The sequence below is a fragment of the Lepidochelys kempii genome, chromosome 3, assembly GCF_965140285.1.
Source record: "Lepidochelys kempii isolate rLepKem1 chromosome 3, rLepKem1.hap1, whole genome shotgun sequence".
Classification (NCBI taxonomy): domain Eukaryota; kingdom Metazoa; phylum Chordata; order Testudines; family Cheloniidae; genus Lepidochelys; species Lepidochelys kempii.
Window position 1 is genome coordinate 115260634 of NC_136382.1, and position 23424 is coordinate 115284057.

The 23424-nt window shown below is 40.5% G+C and overlaps 1 protein-coding gene across 11 annotated transcripts in view; it reads left to right on the forward strand.

Annotated features, from left to right (window-relative positions):
- The first annotated feature begins 4873 nt into the window (after positions 1–4873).
- The window catches only part of MTHFD1L (methylenetetrahydrofolate dehydrogenase (NADP+ dependent) 1 like), a 247896-nt gene continuing 229345 nt past the window's right edge, over positions 4874–23424 (forward strand). For 3 of the 11 annotated variants that reach the window (XM_073337644.2, XM_073337648.2, XM_073337650.1), the window contains exons 1-7: positions 4880–5184; positions 6858–6942; positions 8280–8330; positions 8415–8468; positions 14348–14472; positions 15496–15596; positions 16943–17082. In XM_073337644.2, coding sequence (XP_073193745.1) covers positions 4997–5184; positions 6858–6942; positions 8280–8330; positions 8415–8468; positions 14348–14472; positions 15496–15596; positions 16943–17082 — 744 coding nt within the window. In that variant the 5' untranslated portion in view covers positions 4880–4996. Of the gene's footprint in view, positions 5185–6857; positions 6943–8279; positions 9778–14347; positions 14473–15495; positions 15597–16942; positions 17083–23424 lie in introns of those variants that run through there. The other 8 variants (XR_012158088.1, XM_073337654.1, XR_012158087.2 and 5 more) reach the window with 6 other exon arrangements.

Below are 23424 nucleotides of genomic sequence, written 5' to 3' on the forward strand. Positions count from 1 at the left end.
AGCAGCTCCCCCCTACTAGAGCCTTTCCCCACTGCTTCACCTGTTCTGGAGCCTTCCACGGAAAGATAGACACAGCCTGCTTTTCACTGCAGTGTGCCACTGCAGCTATGCATGCCACCGCCAGTGTAGGCAAGGCCTCAGGCAGTAGTGTCTCATGCTTTTAGATCCAGAGGTCCAGGGCTCTATCTCTGCTGCTGACAACCTTGTATTACACTGGTCTGGCTTTAGACTAGAACCCAAACCCTGTTTTAAACCTAATTGTGTTCTGAACATCTTCTCCTTGGCCCATCTGATTTGTGAAGGTTTGCTCATCCCAGCAATTGGAGAACTCAGGTAAATGTTGTGTAGAGCAGTGGTTTTCAAACTTTTTTCTGGCGACACAGTTGAAGAAAATTGTTGATGGCCATGACCGGAGCTGGGGATGAGGAGTTTGGGGTGTGGGAGGGGCTCTGGGTGGGGGGGAGGGGGTTCAGGGCTGGGGCAGGGGATTGGGGCATGCTTAACCTTGGGCAGCTCCCGGTCAGCGGCGCAGCGAGGGTGCTAAGGCAGGCTTCCTGCCTCTCCTGGCACTGCAGACTGTGCTACGCCCCTGAAGCGGCCAGCAGCAGGTCCAGCTCCTAGATGGAGGCGTGCAAGTGGCTCTGTGGGCCTCTCACCTGCGGGCACCACCCCCCAGCTCCCATTGGCCAGTTCCTCCCCATATATTGGCATAAATCAGCAAGGTGCGTGCCTCCTGCTGGAAAGTCCAACACCAGTGCTGGGCCCTAGTTGGGAGATTAGGAAGCACTCACATAAGCATGGAATTAAGTCTTTCTCTAAATCCGTTCTGAAGATATCGAACATACCTATGAGCAAACCCACTGGCTCGGCCCATGAGGACGTTCTATGTCCTAAATCCCATAAGCAAAACAAGAAGGTACAGAAACCTAGGGTTCCATCAGCTCCACACCAGGGACCTTTGATACCGTCATCCACCGCTCCTTATAAAACCTGAGACTCTCCAGACTGACCACCACAGGATAGCATCATCATCACTGGCACCGATGGCCTGGGCAAAAAGAGACCCTCTTATACTAGGGAGGTCCAGAACCATGGCTGCACCATAGGGCATTTTTGCTCTTTCGAATTCAGAATCCCCTCCACCCCCATCAGAGCCCTCCATTTCCAGAGTTTATATTGCCTCTGAGAGATCTGCTGGTGGGATGGAGTTTATCACCTCTCCCCCAAACCCCCCAATACACAATCTACATCTCTCCATTGGTACTGCCAGTACTGCCATTGGAACCAGAGTTAACTCTTTCCTCCTCAGGAGATTTGGAACCATCAGAGGAACCACTCCTCCTGTACCACCATTCCCCAGGAGACCCACACGACCCTGGGACCAACCACTACCTCACCTGGCTTGGAGTGATTGGTACCCCATGCCATGGGGACCACTACCACCACCTTTAGACCCCACGTAGTGGCCATAGGCACAAATATCCCACTTTAGAATCTATCTGATATGCTAGGGAGTTACCACCTGCGGTCCTTTCGAGGGAACGATCAATTTACCTTCGAATCCGATAGAAGAGGAGTAGGAGTACTACCACGCTGTCATCATCATCACCAGATGAAACTGGCTTCAGCATCTCTTCCCTCCCTCCACCCCTTTGAAAACATTGGGTCTATCCCTCAGTTCCCTGTCAGTCCATTTGATGGCTATCAGTGCATTCCATCCCTCTATGGAGGGCTACTCTATTTTTGCACACCCACTAACCACGCAATTATGGAAAGGCCTGATAAGAACTTTCCCACCTCCTTGAAAGATAACACTCCAATAAGACTTCATTCTCATTCTTTCGGTTCTGACATGCCCACCCCTCTTTGGACCCTTAGGGGACTTGCTCCATGTGCCTCTTCTCCATGAAGGTCGCCTTTCTTGCAGCCATCCCATTGTCGAGGAGAGTTGGTGAACTTGGTGCAATGATGGCAGACCTTCCATATGCTATTTCACAAATATATAGTTTCTTTACACCTACACCCCAAATTTATGCCTAATATGGTTTCAGAATTTCACCTGTATCAATCCATTCTTACCTGTATTCTTCCTGAAACTGCACGCATCTATTGAAGAACATAGGTTTCGCTCCCTAGATGTTTGATGAGCCTTGGCCTTTTACCTGCAGAGAACAAAACCATTCAGAAAGTTCCCAAGGCTGTTTGCTCTATAGCGGAGAGAGTAAAAGGATACACCATCTCCACCCAGAGAATTTCCAAACATATCTGGTTGCATTCTACTCTATCCACTCTCGAACCTCTCCTCCTCCCCCTCCAGGGGTATGAGCTCACTCCATGAGAGCCCAAGCTGCAACTGTACTGTCTCTTCAGGACATACCCCTTCTAGACATCTGTAAAGTGGCCACTTTTCTGTCCACACATTTGCAAAACATTACACCCTGGTGCAAGACTCAGCTACTGATGCCTTCTTTGGGAAGGCAGTTCTCTTCTCAACCCTACCATTCTCATCCTCACACCCTCCACCTATGTAGGTACTACTTGTCAAACACCCCCAATGGAATACAATAGAGACCATCACTTGAAGAAGAGGAGGAGGAGGTTAATTACCTGAAACTGGAGGTTCTTCAAGATGAGTGGTCCCTATCTTTATTCCACAACCTACCCTCCTTCCCCTCTGCTTCAGATATTCTCTGATTCGTGGTGGAGAATGAACTAGAGAGGCAGTTAGCCCGCCCACCCTTTATCACCTCAGAAGCACAAGATGAGCCAGAGCACATGAGCAACAGACACTACTTTCAAATTCTTCACCTTAGGGCGCATGGTGCGCATACGTAACCCACAGTTGCACACAGATAGGGACCACACATCTCGAAGAACCTCCAGTTACAGGTAAGTAACCTCCTCTTTCTATTCCTAGATTTACATAGTGAAGTTTTAGAGTCACTCACATTACCTGTTCTTGGAAGAAAGAAGGATACAAAGCATTCATATGTTCAGACAAAGGGCTCAAATTACTCCTGCTGGCTTCAGAATGGGACTACAGTAGCTGTGCAGGATTACTGTGCTGATCCTCCTCTGGAGTCTTCCAGAGGGTATGGGAGGCAAAGCTACCATGATAGTAACTATGTGGGTGAACCATCAGGGAAAAGCAGCATTAAATTTCAGCTAGGGTTCTTCGGAAACACTGATTCAGGGCATCTCTCAGTCAGCCCAAGCCTGAATGCTGTCTCAGCTGCACCAGCTGGCTTTAGGCTCTCCAGCAGCACATGGTTTGCGGATGGTTTGTGCTATCATGCCCCACTCTCTGTACATTTAGGCCACCTTGGTTTTACAGGCTGAGTTCTGCCCACAAAAGACAGAATTAATTATTCACCATTTTCTTGCCTAAAAGATACTGTTACATTCATAAAAGGTATGGTCATAGTATCAAACCACTTTATAGAGACAAAATTATTGCAATCTAGAAGTAATGAATGTTATACAGCACCCTGTGAGAACAGTGAGGCGTGAATGTGAAAGTGTTGTTAGCCTGTGAAAACACTAAAAGGGTCTGGTGTCTGAGAGTATTTCAGCAAGGTTTTCAAAGACCTGTTCTACAGGTAGTAAATGACTTTCCATTGCTCTCCCTGCCTATCTTAAGTCCCTGCTCGTCCCTTAAAATCCTATTCTTTCATTACATCCCGTGCTCAATGGTCACATTGTTATCTCTGCTGAAATCCTGCTGCTCTACTCTAAAGGGAGTGTTGGGTCACCATTGCCAAACCTCACCTAAGATCCCTAGAGACACTTCATTCCCTCTAAAATATTCCTGCTGTCTGACAGAGTGAGCAAGTTCCTCTTAATTATCCTGCTTGGTTATGGGAAAATAGAACAACCCATTACAATATGAAAGGCCTGGCACATCTCTGCTCAGCCTAAAGTTGATTCTGCATTCAGGTCTCTTGTGCCCCATAGTTTTCATATCAGTGTCATTCGCTATACTGCAAGACATCTCTGACTGACAAGTCCTAGGTTGTGTACCATTTAAACTAAAGTGGATCAGCAGACCGCAGGATAGTTCATGGCCTCTTGGCTGTTCTGAAGAATGAGACCATAGGACAAAGTGTCAGCCTGATCTTTATCAAACTGTGGCCTTTTGACTAGATAGTGGTGGGGTAATACCATGACAGCCAGACATCATGATGCAGGGGTGGGTGGGTGGACAAACATAAAATATTTCTAGTTTTGTCTGAATGCACCTGAGCATTGGAGGTTGTTTGTTTACATTATACATTTATTTATAGCCGGTAGCAACGTTTAGTTTTCATTACAAATGTGACCTTTGGTGAACGTAGGTTATTAATATTATATTACAGAGAGGTAAATGTGACTTTGACTAGTCTGAGTAAGGTTGTTGTTCCATTGAGACAGGCCCTAAACTGCTTTATGAAACTTTTAATCTTAAAGGAACAATGTCAACTTAAACTGTAGTCATGTGTATTGGGGGGGGGGGAGGGCTTGCAGTGTGCCACCCATTGTAAAGATGGGAAAACTGAGGCATATGGCACTTAAAGCTATGGGGTAAACCTATAGGGAAGAAGCTGGGCTGATACGAGTCCAGGTTTCTAAGCCTGTCCTGGAACATCTGCACTGCATTGTAAACCTGAGTTGAGGGTTGCTGAGCCCCAGGGTATTGCTCTGCTGTCCATACTGCACTATACAGCCCCTCTCTGACTCACGGCTGGGGCTGGGGCTTGAGCTGTGCCGTGCTGCACAACACCGGGCTTGGGGCCAAGACTTAGCCGCCCTCTGGGTCCGAGGCCCTGGCTGCCGGCGGCGCACTGCTGACTCCTGTGAGGCTGGAAGGGGCGGGACTAACGGCCGAGTCGGAGCGCCCCTAGCGGCTCCGGCTTCACCCTCCGCCCGAGCCCGGAGCTGCTGCTGCGCTGTGTCCCCCCCCTTGGCTCTCAGCCGGCTCGGCCCCCTCACGCCGCCCCGCTCCAGCCGCCGCCGCAGCATGAGGCTCTCCGCGCTCTGCCGACTAAGCCGGGGAGCCGCCGCCCCGCTAGCGGGCAGGAAGGGGACCGCGCCGCTGCAAGCCGGCTCGCCCGCGACCCGCCGGGGCACGGCCAGCACTTGGGGCCGCTGGGAGAAGCAACAGGCTGGCGGCGGCGGGAGCTGCAGCGCGCGGGGCTCGGCGGCCGGGTAAGCGGAGCCAGCGCAGCCACGTGCCCCGGGGGCCGCGGCTGGGCGGGGAGGTGCCGCGGGGTCTTTTCTGCCCCCCGCTGACAGCCTCGCGGCGAGGGCGCAGCTCTTCCCGCTTGTCGCCGGGCTCCGGGCCTGCCTGCGCCCCGCTGCGTCTGATGCAAGAGCTTGGCGGAGTTGGGACAGAGGCTCCCTCTGGACCCCCAGGCCAAGGCGGGTGCTGCCATCCCCCGGCTCCGGGAGGTTCAGCTTTCCTCTCCCTGCCCGCGCCACCTCTTCTGGGGGAGTCACTTCGCAGCATCCCCTGGGCATGACACGCTCCGTGGGCTCCCGTTGCTCCCCTCGCCTCAAGCACAACACTCGTGGGCGCGTAACTTTCTTCTGACAAACCAACGTGCCCTGATATCAGGAAAGGGAAAACTAAGTGAGGGCTCCGCGAGTACAGCTAACTCTGCCACGTTGCACGTACTCCATGGGTTCTGTGTAATAACATAAAGAGTAAAACCAAGTGTTGCTCTCAGTGAAGTCAGTTGTGTATTAAATTACAGTATGTATAAAATTATGTATTAAAAATCCACCGTGCATTAACATTATACACCAGAGGCTGTGAATTGATTCCTTTACTATGTTTTAGTAATGCTGTAGGTTAGTAAACGTGAAAGAATTTAAAAGGTACTTCTCTACTTCTGCCCTTTACTACTGTTTACTACTCATATTTCCTTCAGCTTGGAGAATAAGAATCATTGAAGCTTTTGTTTATAGTCAGTTTCACTTTCAGATTCTTGGTGTTGCATTGCTTGTGTTTCAAACCCTGCAAAGAGGTGGGAAATTTCTGCTGCTCTCTGGGGGTTTTAGAGCTTGTTTTTCCCAGCTCAATTTTAAGTTGTATTCCTTAAATGTACCTGTAAAGACTGTAATTTTTGTACCCCTGGACTTCAAAGTTTGTAATGTTTATGTATTTTATTTTCTTCATTACAAGCTTATATATTTTATTTCCTTAATTTTTGAGTGAGTGATTGATTTATTTCCCCATTAATACAGCAGTAAACTGGACAAGGCTCCATTTGTTTCAGTGCTGCTCACAGGCAGCGAATAGCAGCACTGAAACTTAGTCTGATCTTAGCAAGTTCACTTTGTTGCCCCTTGAGGAAGCTAGATAGCCCTAGAGCTACTGGAGCTATCTGCAGTCTCAGGAAGAGATTACTTGTTTGGATCACATTTGAAAATCGTTCCCACCCCCTAGATTTTAGGGATACTAGAAATGAAACAAACTCTGCAGAAAATGCATATGTCAGTGTTACCCCTCCCCTCTAGCTAATAAAGTATCCAGTTCACTGATGAGTGGATTTTCCAAGCCTTGTGGAATAATTATAGGTGCAGAATCTAAAGGACTGGGCATGTCAGAGCAATGGTAAATGCAAGTTAAATAATGAAGTTATTGTGGCTGGATTTGTTACTTCAGTTTTGCTGTACTCAGCTGTCAAATGTTACTGTACTTATTAATATATACATATTGCTTTGAAAATGAAAACCATTGAACATGTTTAAATATTCAGTAGTTCTGAATTCTGTCACTAAAATAGTATGGAAAATTAATGTCAACAGCTTTCTGGTCATGGTGTAACAGGGAAATGTGTAACAAACATTGATACTATGTTACTGTTGTGTTGCAGAGAAATCATTCAGAGTTCAAAGAAAGTCCTGGCATCTTTGCAGAAAGGACACCCTACATTTATGCCAACGCTTGCCATTGTACAGGTAAAGTATTTGTTTGTTTATTTAACTAAAGGATTGTTTCTTATTATTTTCATTTTGAAACATTTAAAAAAATTATTTATGTACTATCAGTAGAGTAGCAGAAAAAACTTTAATAGAAGGGCACTTGTACTGATTGGTGTTTCCTAGTTAGCTTCTCATAAGCTGTGGAATGAAATCTAATAATAGATTGGGTTGGGGATTGGTCCTGCTTTGAGCAGGGGGTTGGACTAGATGACTACTTGAGGTCCCTTCCAACCCTGATATTCTATGATTCTACGAATAAATGCTATATACGTACAAAGTATTATTGACAACTTTTAAAAGAAGCAACAAGTTCTACTATTTGAGAATTTAATGAGTGATCAACAGCTGGCTTTATTGCCAAGTCTTAAAGAACTGCTGTCTTAGAAATATACATTCTTAGTGCTGTATAGTTGGTTTCCACAGAAAGTCATAGGATAACTCTCTTTAGGTTCTGTATGAAACCAATTTCCATTGTCAGAATTGGTGTCTAAGGCATCCAGACTGGGAAGATGTGTAATAATCCATTCTACTGAGTTGTTAAAATGAAAAATTACTAGACAGCTAGAAGGATAGTGATGGGATGCAGGTCCTTTTACTTCTAAGTCATTGGTTCAAAACTGTCCCAGATCAATAGTCGCTAAAAACAATTGCCATAAGATAAATTTCTGTTGGGGTCTGTGAAAAGAGTTGGTGACTTTAGTCCAGTTCCCAGTAGATAGTGGCTCACATCACATACAATAGAGGTGGAAAAGACTTGAGTTGGGGCATATTTGGGGGGCAGTGTAGAGAATGTTTTTATTGCCCATTGACTGTACTTTACCTGTTATAGGGATTCAAAAATGACTTCACTTTCAAGTATTGTTGGACTGGTGCCTTTTCTAAAAACTAAACAAATTTGCTTAAAGTAGGGAAAACATCCAGCTCTTATCTTTAAGATATGTATTTCAACATACCAAGCCAAGATAAATATTCCAAGCTGGCCTTCTGTCAGATTCCTATAGACTGGGCAGCTTTAACCTCCTTTCACTACTGGGGTTTTTATAGTGGGGTTGCTGAGAGCCATTGAACCAAACTGTGAACCCTGTATATGATGGAAACTGCTTCAAGCCAGGGGGTGCAGCAATATACCTAGTTCCAGCATCTTGAAAAGAGAGAAATGTTTGCGCTGCACCTTCTTTCTGTAGATCTGTGGATCAGAGTGCACACAATTTTTCTTAAAATATAATCCTATATAATCATAAAATTCTCTTTGGTTTCAAATTCTGTCCTTAGATTACTTACATTCTGCCTTTTTTTTTTTTGGTCCCCTTAAGGCAAGTGATGAAGATTTGGTGCAAGAAATAAACCAGAACTTTGCCAAAGAGGTGAGGATTAGGAGATGTGGTTGATTTTAATTGTGAGCCCTCTGACTGTTGTTGTAACTTAAAATATTTGTTTTCTCTTGGCAGATTGGTCTGCACGTTATTCACATTTGCCTCCCTCAGGGTAGCAGTGAAGATGAGGTAACTGTAGCACTTCGTTGGAATCTTTTTCTTTACACTTGAATCATAACACCAAATGGAAACGTTTAAAATTTATATTTATGGCATTCATCACCATTGAATCCTCTGAGCACTTTCCAGACATTACATAAACGTATACTCTTAGCACTCCTGTGTAGGTAGGCAAATATTATACCCATTTTTACCTATATATAGGAAGGGTCAGAGCAGAAAACAGAACTTGGATCTCCTTGTTCTCAGTTTAGTGCCTTAACCATAAGAACAGAGTGCATCATGGGTATAATCTTGCAAATACTCCACGTGTGGAACTTCTGTTGAAGTCAGTGGAAATTCTACATAAAGAGAGTTTTCACAGTTGGGACCCTAACTTGATATCTTGTCTAATGCAGTTTCTTTTCCCTCCATGCTCTCCAGAATACACATACTCCTTCACTGTATTAGATCAGGTTTTAGCCAGAGAAACTTCTAAACTGAATATATTATTTCTAGAATTATTTTAAATATGTTTGTAACTGGCTGTTTACATCACTGCCAGAGGTAATGTTAAAAATAGTAGTAATAAATTCCTTCATTTGGTAATAGTAACATAGAGGTGACCAAATTCTCACTTTGGTTGCACAGTTATGTCAGAGGCACTGAACTAATGTAACCGAGGTCAGGATTTGGGCCTGTATGTATTAAATACAGAAACCTCTTATTAACATTGTAAAAGGGCCAAATGAATTTAAAAATAAAAAGGGATTTCAGAGTTAAGGCTATCACCCTTTCCTCTCCTCATCTCATCTCATCGTGCTTGGGAAGTTTAGGGTATACAGTCGATAATACATTCATCCAGACCCTTCATACTTTCTAAATAATGACCGGGTTGCAAAGCACAACAGAAACGTAGATTTCATATACTGTGTTTCATGGATTTTATTAATAGAATTTTACTATATTTTACTTTAGTAAAGTCTCAAAAATAATTTCTAAATGTGCTTTCTATAACAACTAGCTCTTACATACACGGATCCTTCCTGATACAGATTTTTCTGTCTCGACCTTGTGGTTGTTATGGATCCTTACTTTAATATTTCTGGTAAGCCGCTTTTACAAATAATGCATTGAATCTGTTACCCATTTAAGAAAACCAGACCTTTCAAACAACAATCAAGATACGGTTTGCTGTGTTCATAATGAATGGGAACCTCATCTGTTGAGTAACACAACCCAGAAGCAGGTAGAAGTTTGTGGATATGAAATCATAGCCTCTGCCATTGTGAACCATGGAGGTAAACAGCTTTGAGTAGGAATTCTGTGAACCATGGAGGTAAATAGCAGTAGCCGCTGTCTCTCTTTCAGCTGTTAATTTGCACAGAATCAGGTTATTTTAAAACTCTAGATGTGGATTTGTCTTATTCCGGGCAGGTGTATTTTTAAAGATGGTACTTTAGCGCTTGTGTATTCTCTTTCTGTTTGCTTCTCTATTATGTTTTTGTTTTGCTTGTATATGGCCTGATATTTTAGCAATAGCCCCAAATGAAAAAAAAAATGCTTAACTTCATTTATCTTCTGAATTATGTATTTTAATAGAAAATAGGGTGTGTGTTCTGTTTTTCAGGTGGGCTTGTTATTACAACTCACTGAAGAGAATTCTGTTATACGTTGTGAAAGGTTTTTTTAAAACACTATAGGGACCCCATAACCATAATACAGGCTGTCATGATTACAGGGATAACTGTACCTCTGTCCCCTTTTCTGATCTCTCTGAGAGCCCCCTCAGGTAATAGGCCTCCTGCCGTCACCTGCCCAGGGGTGGAATCCTACATTTCTCCCACTCTAGGACTGAGTCCTAAGTACAGCCCCCCATGTACTAACCATGATTACTCAGCAGGCCCAACTAAGTTTAGCACCTACAAGTCTTCCTTTTGAGAACTGTGACCAAACAGCTTCCTCACACCAAAATACTGTTTAATCATATCAGGAGCAGAGCATAACATAAAAGGAAAAAAAGATTTTACACAACAGAAGGCCTACAACGTGTCTGTCTTACCCTAGGGCTCTACCTCTGGGGTAGAAGATCAGGCAGGTTTTGCTTTTTCAGATCCTCCAGCAGACTCTGCATCAGTCTGTCATGGGTGTTGTAACTATGGCTGGAGCCTGGAAATAGCATCTTCCCAGCTAAAAGCTCAGGCATTGTCTCCCAATGATTCCTGTCACATTTACTGGGAAGTTGCTGATTGGGAGCCATTGTGTTGTCTTCTGGCTAGTTTCTTAACAGCTCTACTAATCCAACATGTGCAAACAGTAAACATTCCAGTAACCCAGTGTAGCCATACTATCCCACTAACTGTCTCACTAGCCCCATCACATACAGGATTTGTAAATTATTACAGATCAGCCCCACATCCTTCACACAAGTTTATCTAGTACCACAGCACTTTCATGCTCCACTTCATATTGTCTTCTGACTGAACCATCAAACTAGAAATAGGAAAATGTGTGTTTCTCTTCCTGGGTCAGCTGTAGATGTCCTGGATAACCTTGAGAAAGTCACTTCGTCTCTCTGCCTCATTTTCCCATCTGTGAAATGGGGATAATATAGCCTTGACTCACAGAAATGCTGAGAGGCTTATCGGATTATGGACTTTGAGAGTTTGAAGTATACTTAAAAAGTACAAAGTACAAGTAAAAAGATTAGAAGTATAGGATAGTCATATGGAATGGTATTAAGCATGTCAAAATGATCAAGTGTTAATAATTATTAATAAAAGTTTAGCACTTGTATAATGCTTTTCTTCATTAGAACTTGCAACTGCTTTAGAAAGACCAGCCAGTATCATTATCTCCATTTCACAGATGGAGAAACTGACTCTGAGAGGTTAAATGACTTGCCTAGTATCACACAGCAGGTTCATTGCAGAGTCTGGAAGCAAATGTGGATCTCCTGATTGAGTGAGGGTGAGGTCTGTGAGGACTCTGTGCACTCAAGAGTTTCTTTTACATGTACATACAATTTACATAATTTTTTAAAAGCCAGGTTTTTTTTAAAGCTATTTAAAATTTATTTTCAAGGTAGTCTTCACAAGCTCTTACTTAGTGCTAGCCTCACTTTCCATTATAAATATGAGCTAAAATAAATGTAAAATTACATGACTTTATAGTAAATTTTCTTTGATTCTGTGATGCACAAACATACAGCTTAGCCAGGTAATGAAGAAGTGTGTGCTAGTTAACTTTTTTCAAAAGGAAATTTTGAAATACTGTAATTTGTTTACAGTATAAGTTTTAATTTTTGAAGCCACAGGAAAATGGAATATATCACAATGGATCAGGTTTGATATAGATGTTTTTATTAGAGATGGATTCAGACACAAAATTCAAATCTGGATTGGGAGTGTTTTTGTCTAAAATATTGTTTCAACCAGATTTAGGTCAGTATCGAAGTTTTATAAACACTTAAAAGGTCTGGAAGTAGTTGGGCCTCTAGTTTTGGTTTGAGGCCCAACTTTGTGCTTCTTGTGCTGTTTAAGGATATGTGGCTGTATCACTTGTCTGTTATTTGGCCAGTTTAGATTATCAAGTTAAACACTTCGTAATAAGGGAAGATAAAACCTTTTTTCTGAGTGTCATTTTGTTACATCAAAATCACCTCCTGCACTAGATATCATTGTACGTATTCCTATATACAGAGGTTATCTTTTGTTTGGTGAAGAACAACATTTGCACCAGCTGAGCACAAAAACGTTCAATTGGTTGTTAAATCAAACTTTACATTCAGTCATTTTAATTCTTCTGGAAATGTGTTTCCCTTTTAAAATACGTATTTTTTCTTTTGTTCCTAGTTTATCATGTCTTCACCCTACCCATATTTAAAAAACAAACACAGAGTTCCAAAAACAAGTGTTTAAATTTATTTTGGTGGTCTTACCAAAAACTAATTTGTTTTTTAAAAATAGTTTTGAAGGCTATACTTCATTAAAGTATATTAGGATCTTGATATTTTGAAAAACATGAGTTTAAAAACAAAACCCTCTTGTGATCATTTAAGTGCTCTTTTATTGTAACAAATTTCATATTCTTCTTTAGATGGTTTCTGTCCAAAACCACGTTTGTTTAAACTTTGACTTCTGAATATGTTCTTTGGAACCGTTATAGTGTCTAGCTTTTGCTAAGATTCTACACAGTAAGAGACCAAATCCTCTCAATATTCAGGATTTCAGTACATGGAAGAACGTTGCACCACAATGAGTGTTATGTGAAATGTAAATAAAATGCTGACATTATAAAATGCTACAAAGGAAACCTAGTGGTTTAATTCATAATATATTAGGTTAAAAGGAAAAACAGAAGATTTAAGCAAGAGCAAACAAGCTTTCCCCTTTTTATAATTTAAAATAGAAAATAAATTGCATGGGGAGGTGGGGAAGGAGGTTAAAGATGGCCACCAACCAATCATAGAAGTGTATTGGATTCCCCCTTAATTCTGATAGTATGGGCCTGCATCATGCAGATAGATATCAATATAAAAACTAATTTCTTACCCTCTGTTATTTCTAGGTCCTACAGACTTCTCTGACCGGTTTGATATAGTCATTCAAGAATGCAAAAGCCTAGGTTATTATTATGAAAACTCTTGTTTCATTGACAGGGCCTAGGGGTGTGTGTGTCTTGGTCTTTTGTCCGTGACATAGTTTTCAAAACTTATAATATTTTTTTAAACATGCCATAGACAAGAATATCATGATTTACTGGGGCTATCTGAATAAAAATGTAACATCCCACAATGATAAATTCTAGGACATCTGCAGCAAAGCCCAAAACAATCAGTGGGCCTACGAAGAAGACTGTTGTAGGGGAAGAGTTAGTTAACATGAAATGGTACACAGAATATTTTCCCTGCTCCATTTTGACCTAAGTGTAGAAGGGAGCAAGATGGGAGATTGCAGGTGGGTTGTGACAGCTAGGAAGATTGCAGGATAAAGATTTTGGTGATAGAGAGTAATGAATGGATTTTAGAGGTGTCAGAGAGCAAGAACTGACAGGATTTGATGGTTGTGTGGATGCAAGAGGATGAGAGCAATGAGTTAGAGGACATGGGGTTGTGGCTTTTCAGACTTACGAGGCTAGTGGTACCTTGATTTGAGCTGAATGTCTCCTTTGAGGTTCTTAGAATTCCTGACAAGTGGTCATGATCCTGTGAATTTTTGTTGCATCAGGTAATGGTTTCACAACTGCTATTTTTTATTTTTACTACCTCCAAAAGTTTAGTAGGTGCTATTTAGAACAAATAAGAGTGTTCCCTGTCACAGAGTTTACAATCTCTATTTTGGATGTGTTATAGGAAATGAGAGTGATAAACAAATGGGGAGGTAGAGTTATGGGGAAACGGAAGGTAGGACAAGGGTCACAACAAAATCACACAGTTAAACAGTTTTAGCCATGTAAACATCTTGATGGTTCTGAATTGTAGTTAGTTTTGTTTTTGGTTTTAATATGGCTAATGGAAATTGTTTTTGCAGGGTCTTATTCTGTGTCCTTGCCCTTTAAATATCATAATTAAGCTCTCTTCCCTTTTCCTTCATAATGGAACAGGTCTCTTTACATACACTTATCTGTTGACCATCATTTCAGCAATGTTGGGGACAAATTCCCTCAGTTATACCCCTGCAACTCCATATGTGGGGATAACTGTTAATGTACTTAGTACTCACTAAGCCTTGTGTGTATACTCCACAGATTCGCTGCATGCTTCTCTTTCTGCTAAAGCATGAGAGAAATAGCCAGATGACAAATGCCATGTGTTATAAGCATTATTTAAAGCTACAACCCATTTTTATTTCATAATGTTCTACTTTTGACTTTATCCTATCTTCTAAAGCATTTTATTAATTTCCTAGATTGTTGGTGAAATCTTGAGACTCAATGAAGATCCTACGGTTCACGGCATTGCCCTTCACCTCTCTGAAAATGCATACAGCACCAAAATATTAAATGCAGTAAAACCAGAGAAGGATGTGGATGGGTAAGCTAAGTAGTAAGAGGTAGCCAGAGCAGATACAAGTTTTATGGCTCTAAAAATCTGTTTTCCCCATTGCTTTTCACTAATGGACGACTCAGTCACTGCGTTTAACTGTGTCATTAAATGTGGACAAAAGATTATAAAATCAAGCACACGGTGTCTGCTTAAGTCATTTTGATGGCATTGTGCTTTAATCTTTGCTAACTGTAAGCCTGAGAAGTAGTGTACTTAAAGGCAACAAAAACCATGTCTCAGTTTTATTCTCTTCATTCAGTGTTAAGGTAGTCCAGTCCTGCGTGGTTATCATTTTTATTAATTTAATTGACAGCATTTTTAAAGAAAGCTCCAAGGTGAGAGTTTTTGCTGAACCTCTAAAGGGGGCATGGGTCTAAGGTAGTTTTAAGACAGGTTTTCACCCTCTCAGTCTATCCTGAACCGCTCCAAGGGCTGGAAAGGCCCTGGCATAACTTAAACAGTCCTAGGGTCCTGTCTAAATTACAGCAACTACCCTGGGCGGCCCTACCATTTTGTTCCTTTTGTCTCCTCCTCTCACTCTTGCCTTTTCTCACACGCTCCAGTCTTCTGGAATAACATTCCTTCCTATGCATCAGATATCCTGAGTACTTCCAAACATCTTTAAACCCTCCACTGCTTTTATGTAACTTTCCATCCACCCCTGACAGATGCTCCTGTATCCGTTTTTCCTCCCCTCTTTGTTTCCCTCTTATTCTACTTGAACATGTAACAAATTGTCTTGCGCTCATTTTATTTCTGATAGCCCTTGTTCCCCTTCTTTTATCTATCTTGATGGTTCTATGTTTGTTTGAAATCTAAACTCTTGGGAGTAGTGCTAGATATAGCAGTTTAGAGATTAAAAAAATCTAGTAACCATATACTATTGCTAGTTCTATGAGCCTTGCAGTCTGAATTTTAACACATAGGATGTAACCCATAGGGCAAGCTCTAATTAAAATACATCTCTCACACACATTCTGTTCTATATGTTTCCATGTTTTTCCTTGATAGAGTATCAGATGTAAACCTGGGACGGTTGGTGCGTGGAGATACTTACAACTGTTCAGTTTCTCCCACTGCCAGCGCTGTGATGGAGCTTCTTGAAAAAATAGGTAAGACAGTCTTGCGCAATTCTATTTCTAATATTGCCAAGTACAAGATTTTGTTTTCTGGTTGACTTGTGAGATTCCTGTATAAGATCCTTGGTAGTGAAATATTCCCCTAATTTTTTTTTTTTTCCAGTTTTTGTCATACAGTAGTCTTGTTCTGTATTTCTTCATCCTTTTTTCTGATATGCACAAACTAAACATGTAAACTCAATGTAAATCCACTGTAGTGGTTTTGCCAACTGAAAAACCATGGTAACAAGTTAAAATAAATAAAGCCTACAAACACCCATTTGATTTGGTTTTTGTTTTCTTTTATAAAATATATGAAAGTAAAATGAAGACTGTGGTCCCAGTGACCCTCACAGCTCTATGGGAACACATACATTTTATAGACATAGAGATAAACTGTAAAGCAAAACTTTATTCGTTTTGTTTTGCTTTTTATTGCTTTTTTACTATGTACAGACACAGCCTCAGTTTTTCTTGCTTAATTTTACATTTGAAATAACAGCTCATTGCTTCCTTCTTTTGATGGAGAATCTCAGCAAGATCTGAATTCAGAACTGCAGATCTGTTTCTAGGAGTAGTACCATGGCCTTTGTCTATCGACTCACGTTTTATTGGCTTGGATGCTTCTATAGGCAAACCTATTTTATAAGGTCTCCAGAAATACCTGAAACTTTTATAAAAACAGAATTAACACAGATTTTACCTAGGAGATCAGAGATGAATTTTGGATAACACAAAAATTTGGATAAATCAAAAATTTCCTGTAGATTATTAATGAATGGCTCTTTTGTTTTGGGTGACGTATATTTGGTAACATTGAAATTGCAGATGACTTTACCTGTAAACCCCCAATTTTTTTTTTTTTAACATCTTTTATCAAGGCTTAAATCAATCATTCAAAAGCAGTCTCTTATCCCATTGCGCTTCTGAATTTTGGAAGCAACTGTCCTTTAAAAGTAGGTGAATTTTAAATAAAATGGTGAAGTACCTGGTTACAACTGGATAAATTAAAGGATTATATGCAGACAAACCCAGACAAGTGACAATCTTACCCTTATTAGTGTGAATGTTCAGTACATATTGCTGAATTAAATGGAATCTGGGTTTGTGTTAGTTCTTCCAGAGACAAGCGTATGGCATTTTCAGCATCGCAATGATCAGAAATTTACTAGCATATGGAGCCCTTTTATAGCGCTTCTTGTAATTAAAAACCTTGTCTCTTAGTAAGGCAAATGGCAGAAAGTCCACTTACATGGACATCTGTGCTCCAATTAAGTTTAGTAGTGAATGTCTTTTACTACAATAGACAGCTTAACTGACTGATGGCTTTTCTTGTCAAGCAGTTAAAACCATAGATGGAAAGAAGGTGTTACTAGTGGGAACTTGTGGGCCTCTGGAAGCCTCTTTGCAGTGCCTGCTTCAGAGAAAAGGTGCCATGACTATGAGCTGCCAGTGGAAAACACAGCAACTTCAGAGCAAGGTAAATATTTACTTATGTCAAATCATAAGCCACTGAGCAACTCTCCAGTCTTTTTAACATTTTCTAACATTGTAGGATGATTCTGACAATTTACAAAAGGAAGTAAATAATTTAAGAAGGCTTGAGTTCATTCAAAACTTTGAGAGACCCTCTACCACTAGTAGTGGCAGGGAATATTTTAACTAGTGCAAATTGTTACAATTTATGAGATTTTTATGCTTCAGCATAGGTTTGGGGAGGGAGGATATTTAATGGCATAATTTCACTGATACAGTGATAGCAACCTATCAGAAAACACTTTAGTGAACTAACAACTCAAGAATAACTTCAGAACTGTGTGACTGACTTTTGCCCCTTTTTAACTGACAGTGGTGAAGCTCTTTTAAAAAGCAATCTTGTAATTGGATGAGATGAAGAAAAATGTGTTGTAAGCATATGTATACTGTTTTATGTGGTATCTAAAGGGTTGCTCTTACATTTCATTCTCATCCTCCCACAAATTTTTAAATCTCCAGTTCCTTTTGATAATTAATAATGAGGAAAAAATCAGTTTGCGTATCCTTTGACCTCAGATTTCTCTCAGAATTTGACTTTACTTCCTGATTGAAGGAAGGGTTGGAGGAGGGGCCTGATGATGATGATTGGGGGTGGAAGCAGAGGAGATAGTAGCTGAAGGAAGCTGGTTGTACAATAAACTTCTAGAGGAGATACCTTAAAACTGTCCCAAGCAGAGCTATTTATAACCCAAAAAGAGAGAAGAGCCAGATGTTCCATGAAGTTCAGTAGGGACCTCTCTGTCAATCTGTTTTTTGTGGAAGGTGCTTCAGTACTACAGTATTGGGTGGCAGTACAAATCTCAAGCTATATAACTCATGAGAAGGCTCGCTGTTCCATTGCCCGGACCATTTCAGCACTCAGATAATTTTCCTTCCCCTGCTCGCTCAAAAGCTGTAGCTCAGTGAGACATTAAGATCCCTGCTTCAGAATATTATGTATAGAACCACTTGTGAACTTTTTTAGATTGCAAGCTGTACACTGGTGTTCACACAAGTGTATGTTCTCTCACACAATTTAAAGCAAGTTTTATACACTTGTGTTCTTCAATCAACCCTTTTCCTCAGTGCTAGAAAGAGACACCTGCTTCTCGCTGCCATAGCAATAGGACCTCTTGCATGAGGGTACTGTTACATAATTTATGACCTAAAGAAATTCACAAGTGCTTCCCTTGTTAGGACAGAGAGGAGCAGAACTCTTTCCAGCACTAAGGGACAATGGAAAAAGGTTGGTTGAAGTCTGAGCATGCAGGATTTGTTATGAAACGTTCCTTTGAAGTTTGTACGTGTTTTTAATTTTTTTACACAAGGGTTAGCAAAGGGACAGTCCTAGGGTCTCCAGGTTCTACTGTATTACAAATAATAATAAGCGCTAGAGAAAAGTGTATGTTATTCCACTCCCTTGTATCTAGTTCTTACATGTACTGGGCAATTTACAGTGAATAAATCTAATCTGATGTTCCATTGAGAATACCACAAGGTGGCAGCCAATTCAAAATTTTAATGTAGAATGTTTGTTTTGGATTCAAGGCTAGAATGAAAGAAGGGAAATATACTTTGAATTGAAGTTGAACAGGTGTGGTATTTAAAAAATTTTTTCTTTGGCAAATCAGTGTTTTTGCAGCTGATTATATCATTATTTGGGCCATCTTAATTTTATGGTTTTAAATGATAGACAACATTTTAAAAAGCATACACTTCTTTCATCTGTGAAAAGACGTTTCCATAGTTTTAATTTAAATCTAGTTTTTTAATTTCATTCTTTAATCATGTCTGTCTGTCTCTGTGTTTTATGACCATGTACTGCAAGGGTAACTAGAAGAGAAGGATGTGTTTTACTCATGTGGAGGGGTCCTTGCTAATTATAGTAAGGGCTTGTCTACATACAAAATTAGCTCGACTTACAGCCACCGGAGTAATTACATCTGTTGGTGTCCATAATACTTCCTTGTGCCAGTTGTGTGTGTCCTTACAATGAGTGCTTGCACCAGTTGAAGTGGGGCATTGTGAGGCACTGACAGCTGGAGTAAGGGGTACTGACAGCCACTTGGGGCTCACAGCTGAAGCTCCTCCGCCCTGGGGCTGCCAGTTGGAGTGGGTTGGGGCTCAGTTTCACAACAGGGAGCCTATTAGTTGTGAAATTGACAAGAATGTCAATTTCACAGCTGCTATTATTTAATATTTGGTCTGGGGCTCTGGCTGTCAGCCCATAACCATGCTCAGCTTTCTGGCATTTCCTGTGACTTACCTGTCCTAGCAGATCACTGTTAGGAAGCAGAATTCAAGGCCCAGGCAGGATGAGGTTTGAGGTTTTACATGCCAGTCTTCTCCTGTACATTTTAACTTTTGTCTCCAAAGGAGTTTCCAGTTTGTCTGGAGGTCTAATCAGTGGAGCTCTGAGTAAACTTGCCTTTGCCTACCTCAATTGCAAGCCTGGACTACCATAGCACCTGAGCAGTAACCCTCCCAGTTCTAATAAACTTAGTCATGTTGTTGTGTAAGCTTGTGGCTTATAGATTGTTACTCTAACCTATTGCGTATCCAGAGGTCTTCACCTTTGTCATGTCCCAAGAGAGCCCAGGGATCAGGAGCTAAACAGAAGGTTTCTTGCTTGCCATCATCGAGCATTGATGGTCCCATATTTATAGTGTAACATTACAAGAACTATGGTTATATTTGAGGATGTGGACTTGTTAGTTCCTGTTTTCCCTTGCATGTTGAAAGGCCTGACATATGTTTTGTGAAAATTTGGTAAAATGCATTTTGCTTATTGATGAGGGTTCTACCCCTGCCCCTCCAGTTAATATTCATTAAAGTTAACAGAGAGAAAAGCAAAACATTAAATAATGCAATCATACTTGGAATTTTCTGACTTCTGTACATATATATCTATATTTGAATATATTATTGTGGGCATTTAACAGAGGTTTGCAGGGGTAGACCAAACAGGTTTGCTTTGTGGTATGTATCATGGCAAGGCAAATTAATTTAAACTATTTTAGTGACAATTGTGATAAGTGTTTATTTTATACATCAGTTTTTCAGACCAAGTTAATATGTCCATTTTCACTGAAGCATGAATCTCAGGTTTACCATTTTTGACATTAATTTTAGCATTAGCTAGGAATTAATCAGACATGTAACTCAAGATGGAGCTCTGCTAGTTTATTATTTAAAAAGGAAGGGGTTCTAATAACTGTTTTCCTCATTCATGTTAATTTGCTAATAGATATTTTAGTCATTGGGGCCTGATCCAAAGCTCAATATTGTGGATTGAAAAATTCCCTTGGATTTTAATGGGCTTTGGATCAGGCCCTGTACCTCCATTGCTTTTGTACTGCCTCTTTATTTCAGACAGTTTCTTTTGCAGGAACATTTTGAAGGAAATTGGGGAGTTGGTGTGTACTTTAAGCTGGTTAATTAATTTGAGTGAACATTTGTCATTCACTGGGACATTACAGAAATTACATTACACAAATACCTAAATGTTGCCTTCATTACCTTAAACATTACCCCGGAGATGTCTAAAGGAACAAATGGAAGTTAGCTGATTAATTCCCAGTTGCATTGTCTGCCTCTACATACTAACTTTCATATTGTCCTTCTGATCTTTAGAATTGTTTCCTGCATCCCTGCAAAATAAGCACTCTGGTAAAGTTTACTTTCTAATTGTACAGTGAAAGCAGAATGCTCATAAATGACAATAAAGTGCTTGGTTACAAGAATTAACCAGGATACAAAAAGTGCTTGAAACATGCCAACAATTGTGTGTCACATGAAAACTGGTGTTCTAGATACCATGATGATCAGTGCCTTTTAAATAGGCTTCTTAAAATAGAATACATTAGAGGCTGGCGTGGCCCTAAGCTTGGCTTACCAGCTGCATTTGAGATTTATTTATTTTAATTTTTTTGTAAATTAAATCTTTTCCTGCCCCCCTCAGCATACCAGAAGTAAAAGGACAGCTTTAACATTCCCAATTCTTATATTTTAATTTAAAGGTTGTGTAAACCATTCAGCCTTTTATTTTCCTCCTCTTTATTTCCTTTGATTTTGGTGCAGTGAACAGGCAACTACATTTCTGCCTCAGAATTTGTTAGCTTGACTTTGGCCATTGTAAAAATAATTGTCTTGTCACAGCTGCATTATGACCTGACTCTTAAATACCCCTGGATTTTCAAAGAGTTATAAATGGACAATTCCAATGTTTCAGAAAAATCTAGTACAATCATGTGCAACTGCTGTGAAGAGATACTATTCTATTTCCATTTACATTGTATGTAAAATGGGATTATTATGAACTAAGAAATATTCAAGCCTTTAGATAAATTAAGATAATCTATTATCCTTCTGTTAATACTTACATAGAAAGCTCTTGCAGATACTGACCCTTCAGAGCGGATTTGGCACACGGGGAAGTTTTAATGACATAATTTTAAGAAACAACTAATTTTGTTACTTTAAAAGCCAATAATCTGTTCCACTGTTCACAAATGATAAAAGGGAAAATGTAATGTACTTAATTGCTGTATGATATATTAATTTTCTACCAAGATTAGGTAATCCAGATGGTGGAAAACTATTGTACCTTCTAATGAAAAACACAGATAATTATTTTGCCAAAACATGAATAATACTTAGCACTCATGAGAAAATTTACTAAGACCATTTCTTCAATTATTTTTTGAATATGACCCATGTTGTGTCTATTTTAAAAGACCTTGCCTTGTGTTCATATTTATTGTAAAGAAGCCTACACACACACACACACACACTCTTATGTAAAAAGAAAAGGAGTACTTGTGGCACCTTAGAGACTAACCAATTTATTTAAGCATAAGCTTTCGTGAGCTACAGCTCACTTCATCGGATGCATACCAATTTATTTGAGCATAAGCTTTCGTGAGCTACAGCTCACTTCATCGGATGCATACTGTGGAATATGCATCCGATGAAGTGAGCTGTAGCTCACGAAAGCTTATGCTCATATAAATTGGTTAGTCTCTAAGGTGCCACTAGTACTCCTTTTCTTTTTGCGAATACAGACTAACATGGCTGTTACTCTGCAACACTCTTATGTGTCAACATAATAAAAGATGGATAAAAGCCATCTGAACTCTAGTTCACATTTTCAACCAAATCTAGGTTTTATTTAAGTTTTGATTTGGGTGCCTCCTTCCCTCTCTTTGGCTCAAAGCAGGCCTGTTATCTTTGCTGAAACTCATCCTGGAGTTTCAGCCTATTTAGCTGTCTTTGTTGTGGACTGTCCTTTCAAATCTCAGAAGAACCAGGATTTGTGGGCTGGGTGGGACTCTATGGTGTTTGACCCAGGCAAGCATAAAAGAGCATAGACATAAATGGAACAGCTGTCTAGAGTATAGCAGAAAAAAAAGATTATATGGGAATTTCTACTGATAATACTTTGTTAGATTACTGTTCTACTGTGTATGTGTTTTCAAGACATTGCAATTCTTACAGGGTCATTGCTGTTTCTTGCATCTTAAATTTAATCAGGCATTCTAAAAGCCAAAGAGTAAGGATAGCAGAAGCTAGAAGGGATAAATGTAATGATCTGAGTTCTAGTCCCTTGCTCCACACGCTGATAGAACCTGGAAATACAACATGTAAGCATCTGTGGGATAGGGAGCACCTCCCATTAGTCTTCCCCCTGCCCTTTTTTTCTCCCTCTCCCCCCATCCATTGAGCAACACTGACGTGCTCCAGAATGAGCTGAGATCAGGCCATCTGAGCTAGGGCTTGTCAGTGGTGGGAGTTGAGGTTGGAAATTACTGGAAAAATGGTCTCTGCCTGCTTTCTTTTCCAGTGCCACTATCCTGTTCCCCCCCCCCAGTTAGAGGCTGTATGTTGCCATTATGGATGGAACCAGAATAATAGAAACTGATGCTTGTTTCAGATGAGATGAAGAATATTATGATGACTTTCTTAGGGTCACTGACAAAAAATATCTTAAAAGCTGGGGAGGGGGCCATCGCTGCTGCTAACTAATGCTTAGAACATACTGAGCTGAAGCACTGTATCTGCAGTAAGTGTATTTTGAAGAACTAAACACTTCGTGATAACAGCATTGTCCCCTATCATGACTTGTTTTTATCCCTTTCTTTTGGTGAAAAATAATGATTTTGTTGTTGTGTTTGAACACTTAATTAGTCAGTTCAGCTGTTACACATATGCTACAAATCCTAGTGGTGTTAAAGTGGGGACCACTGGTTTTTAATGTTCTCTGAAAACAGTGAAAACTCCTTTCCTCCCTCCAGCAAGCATGTGTTTG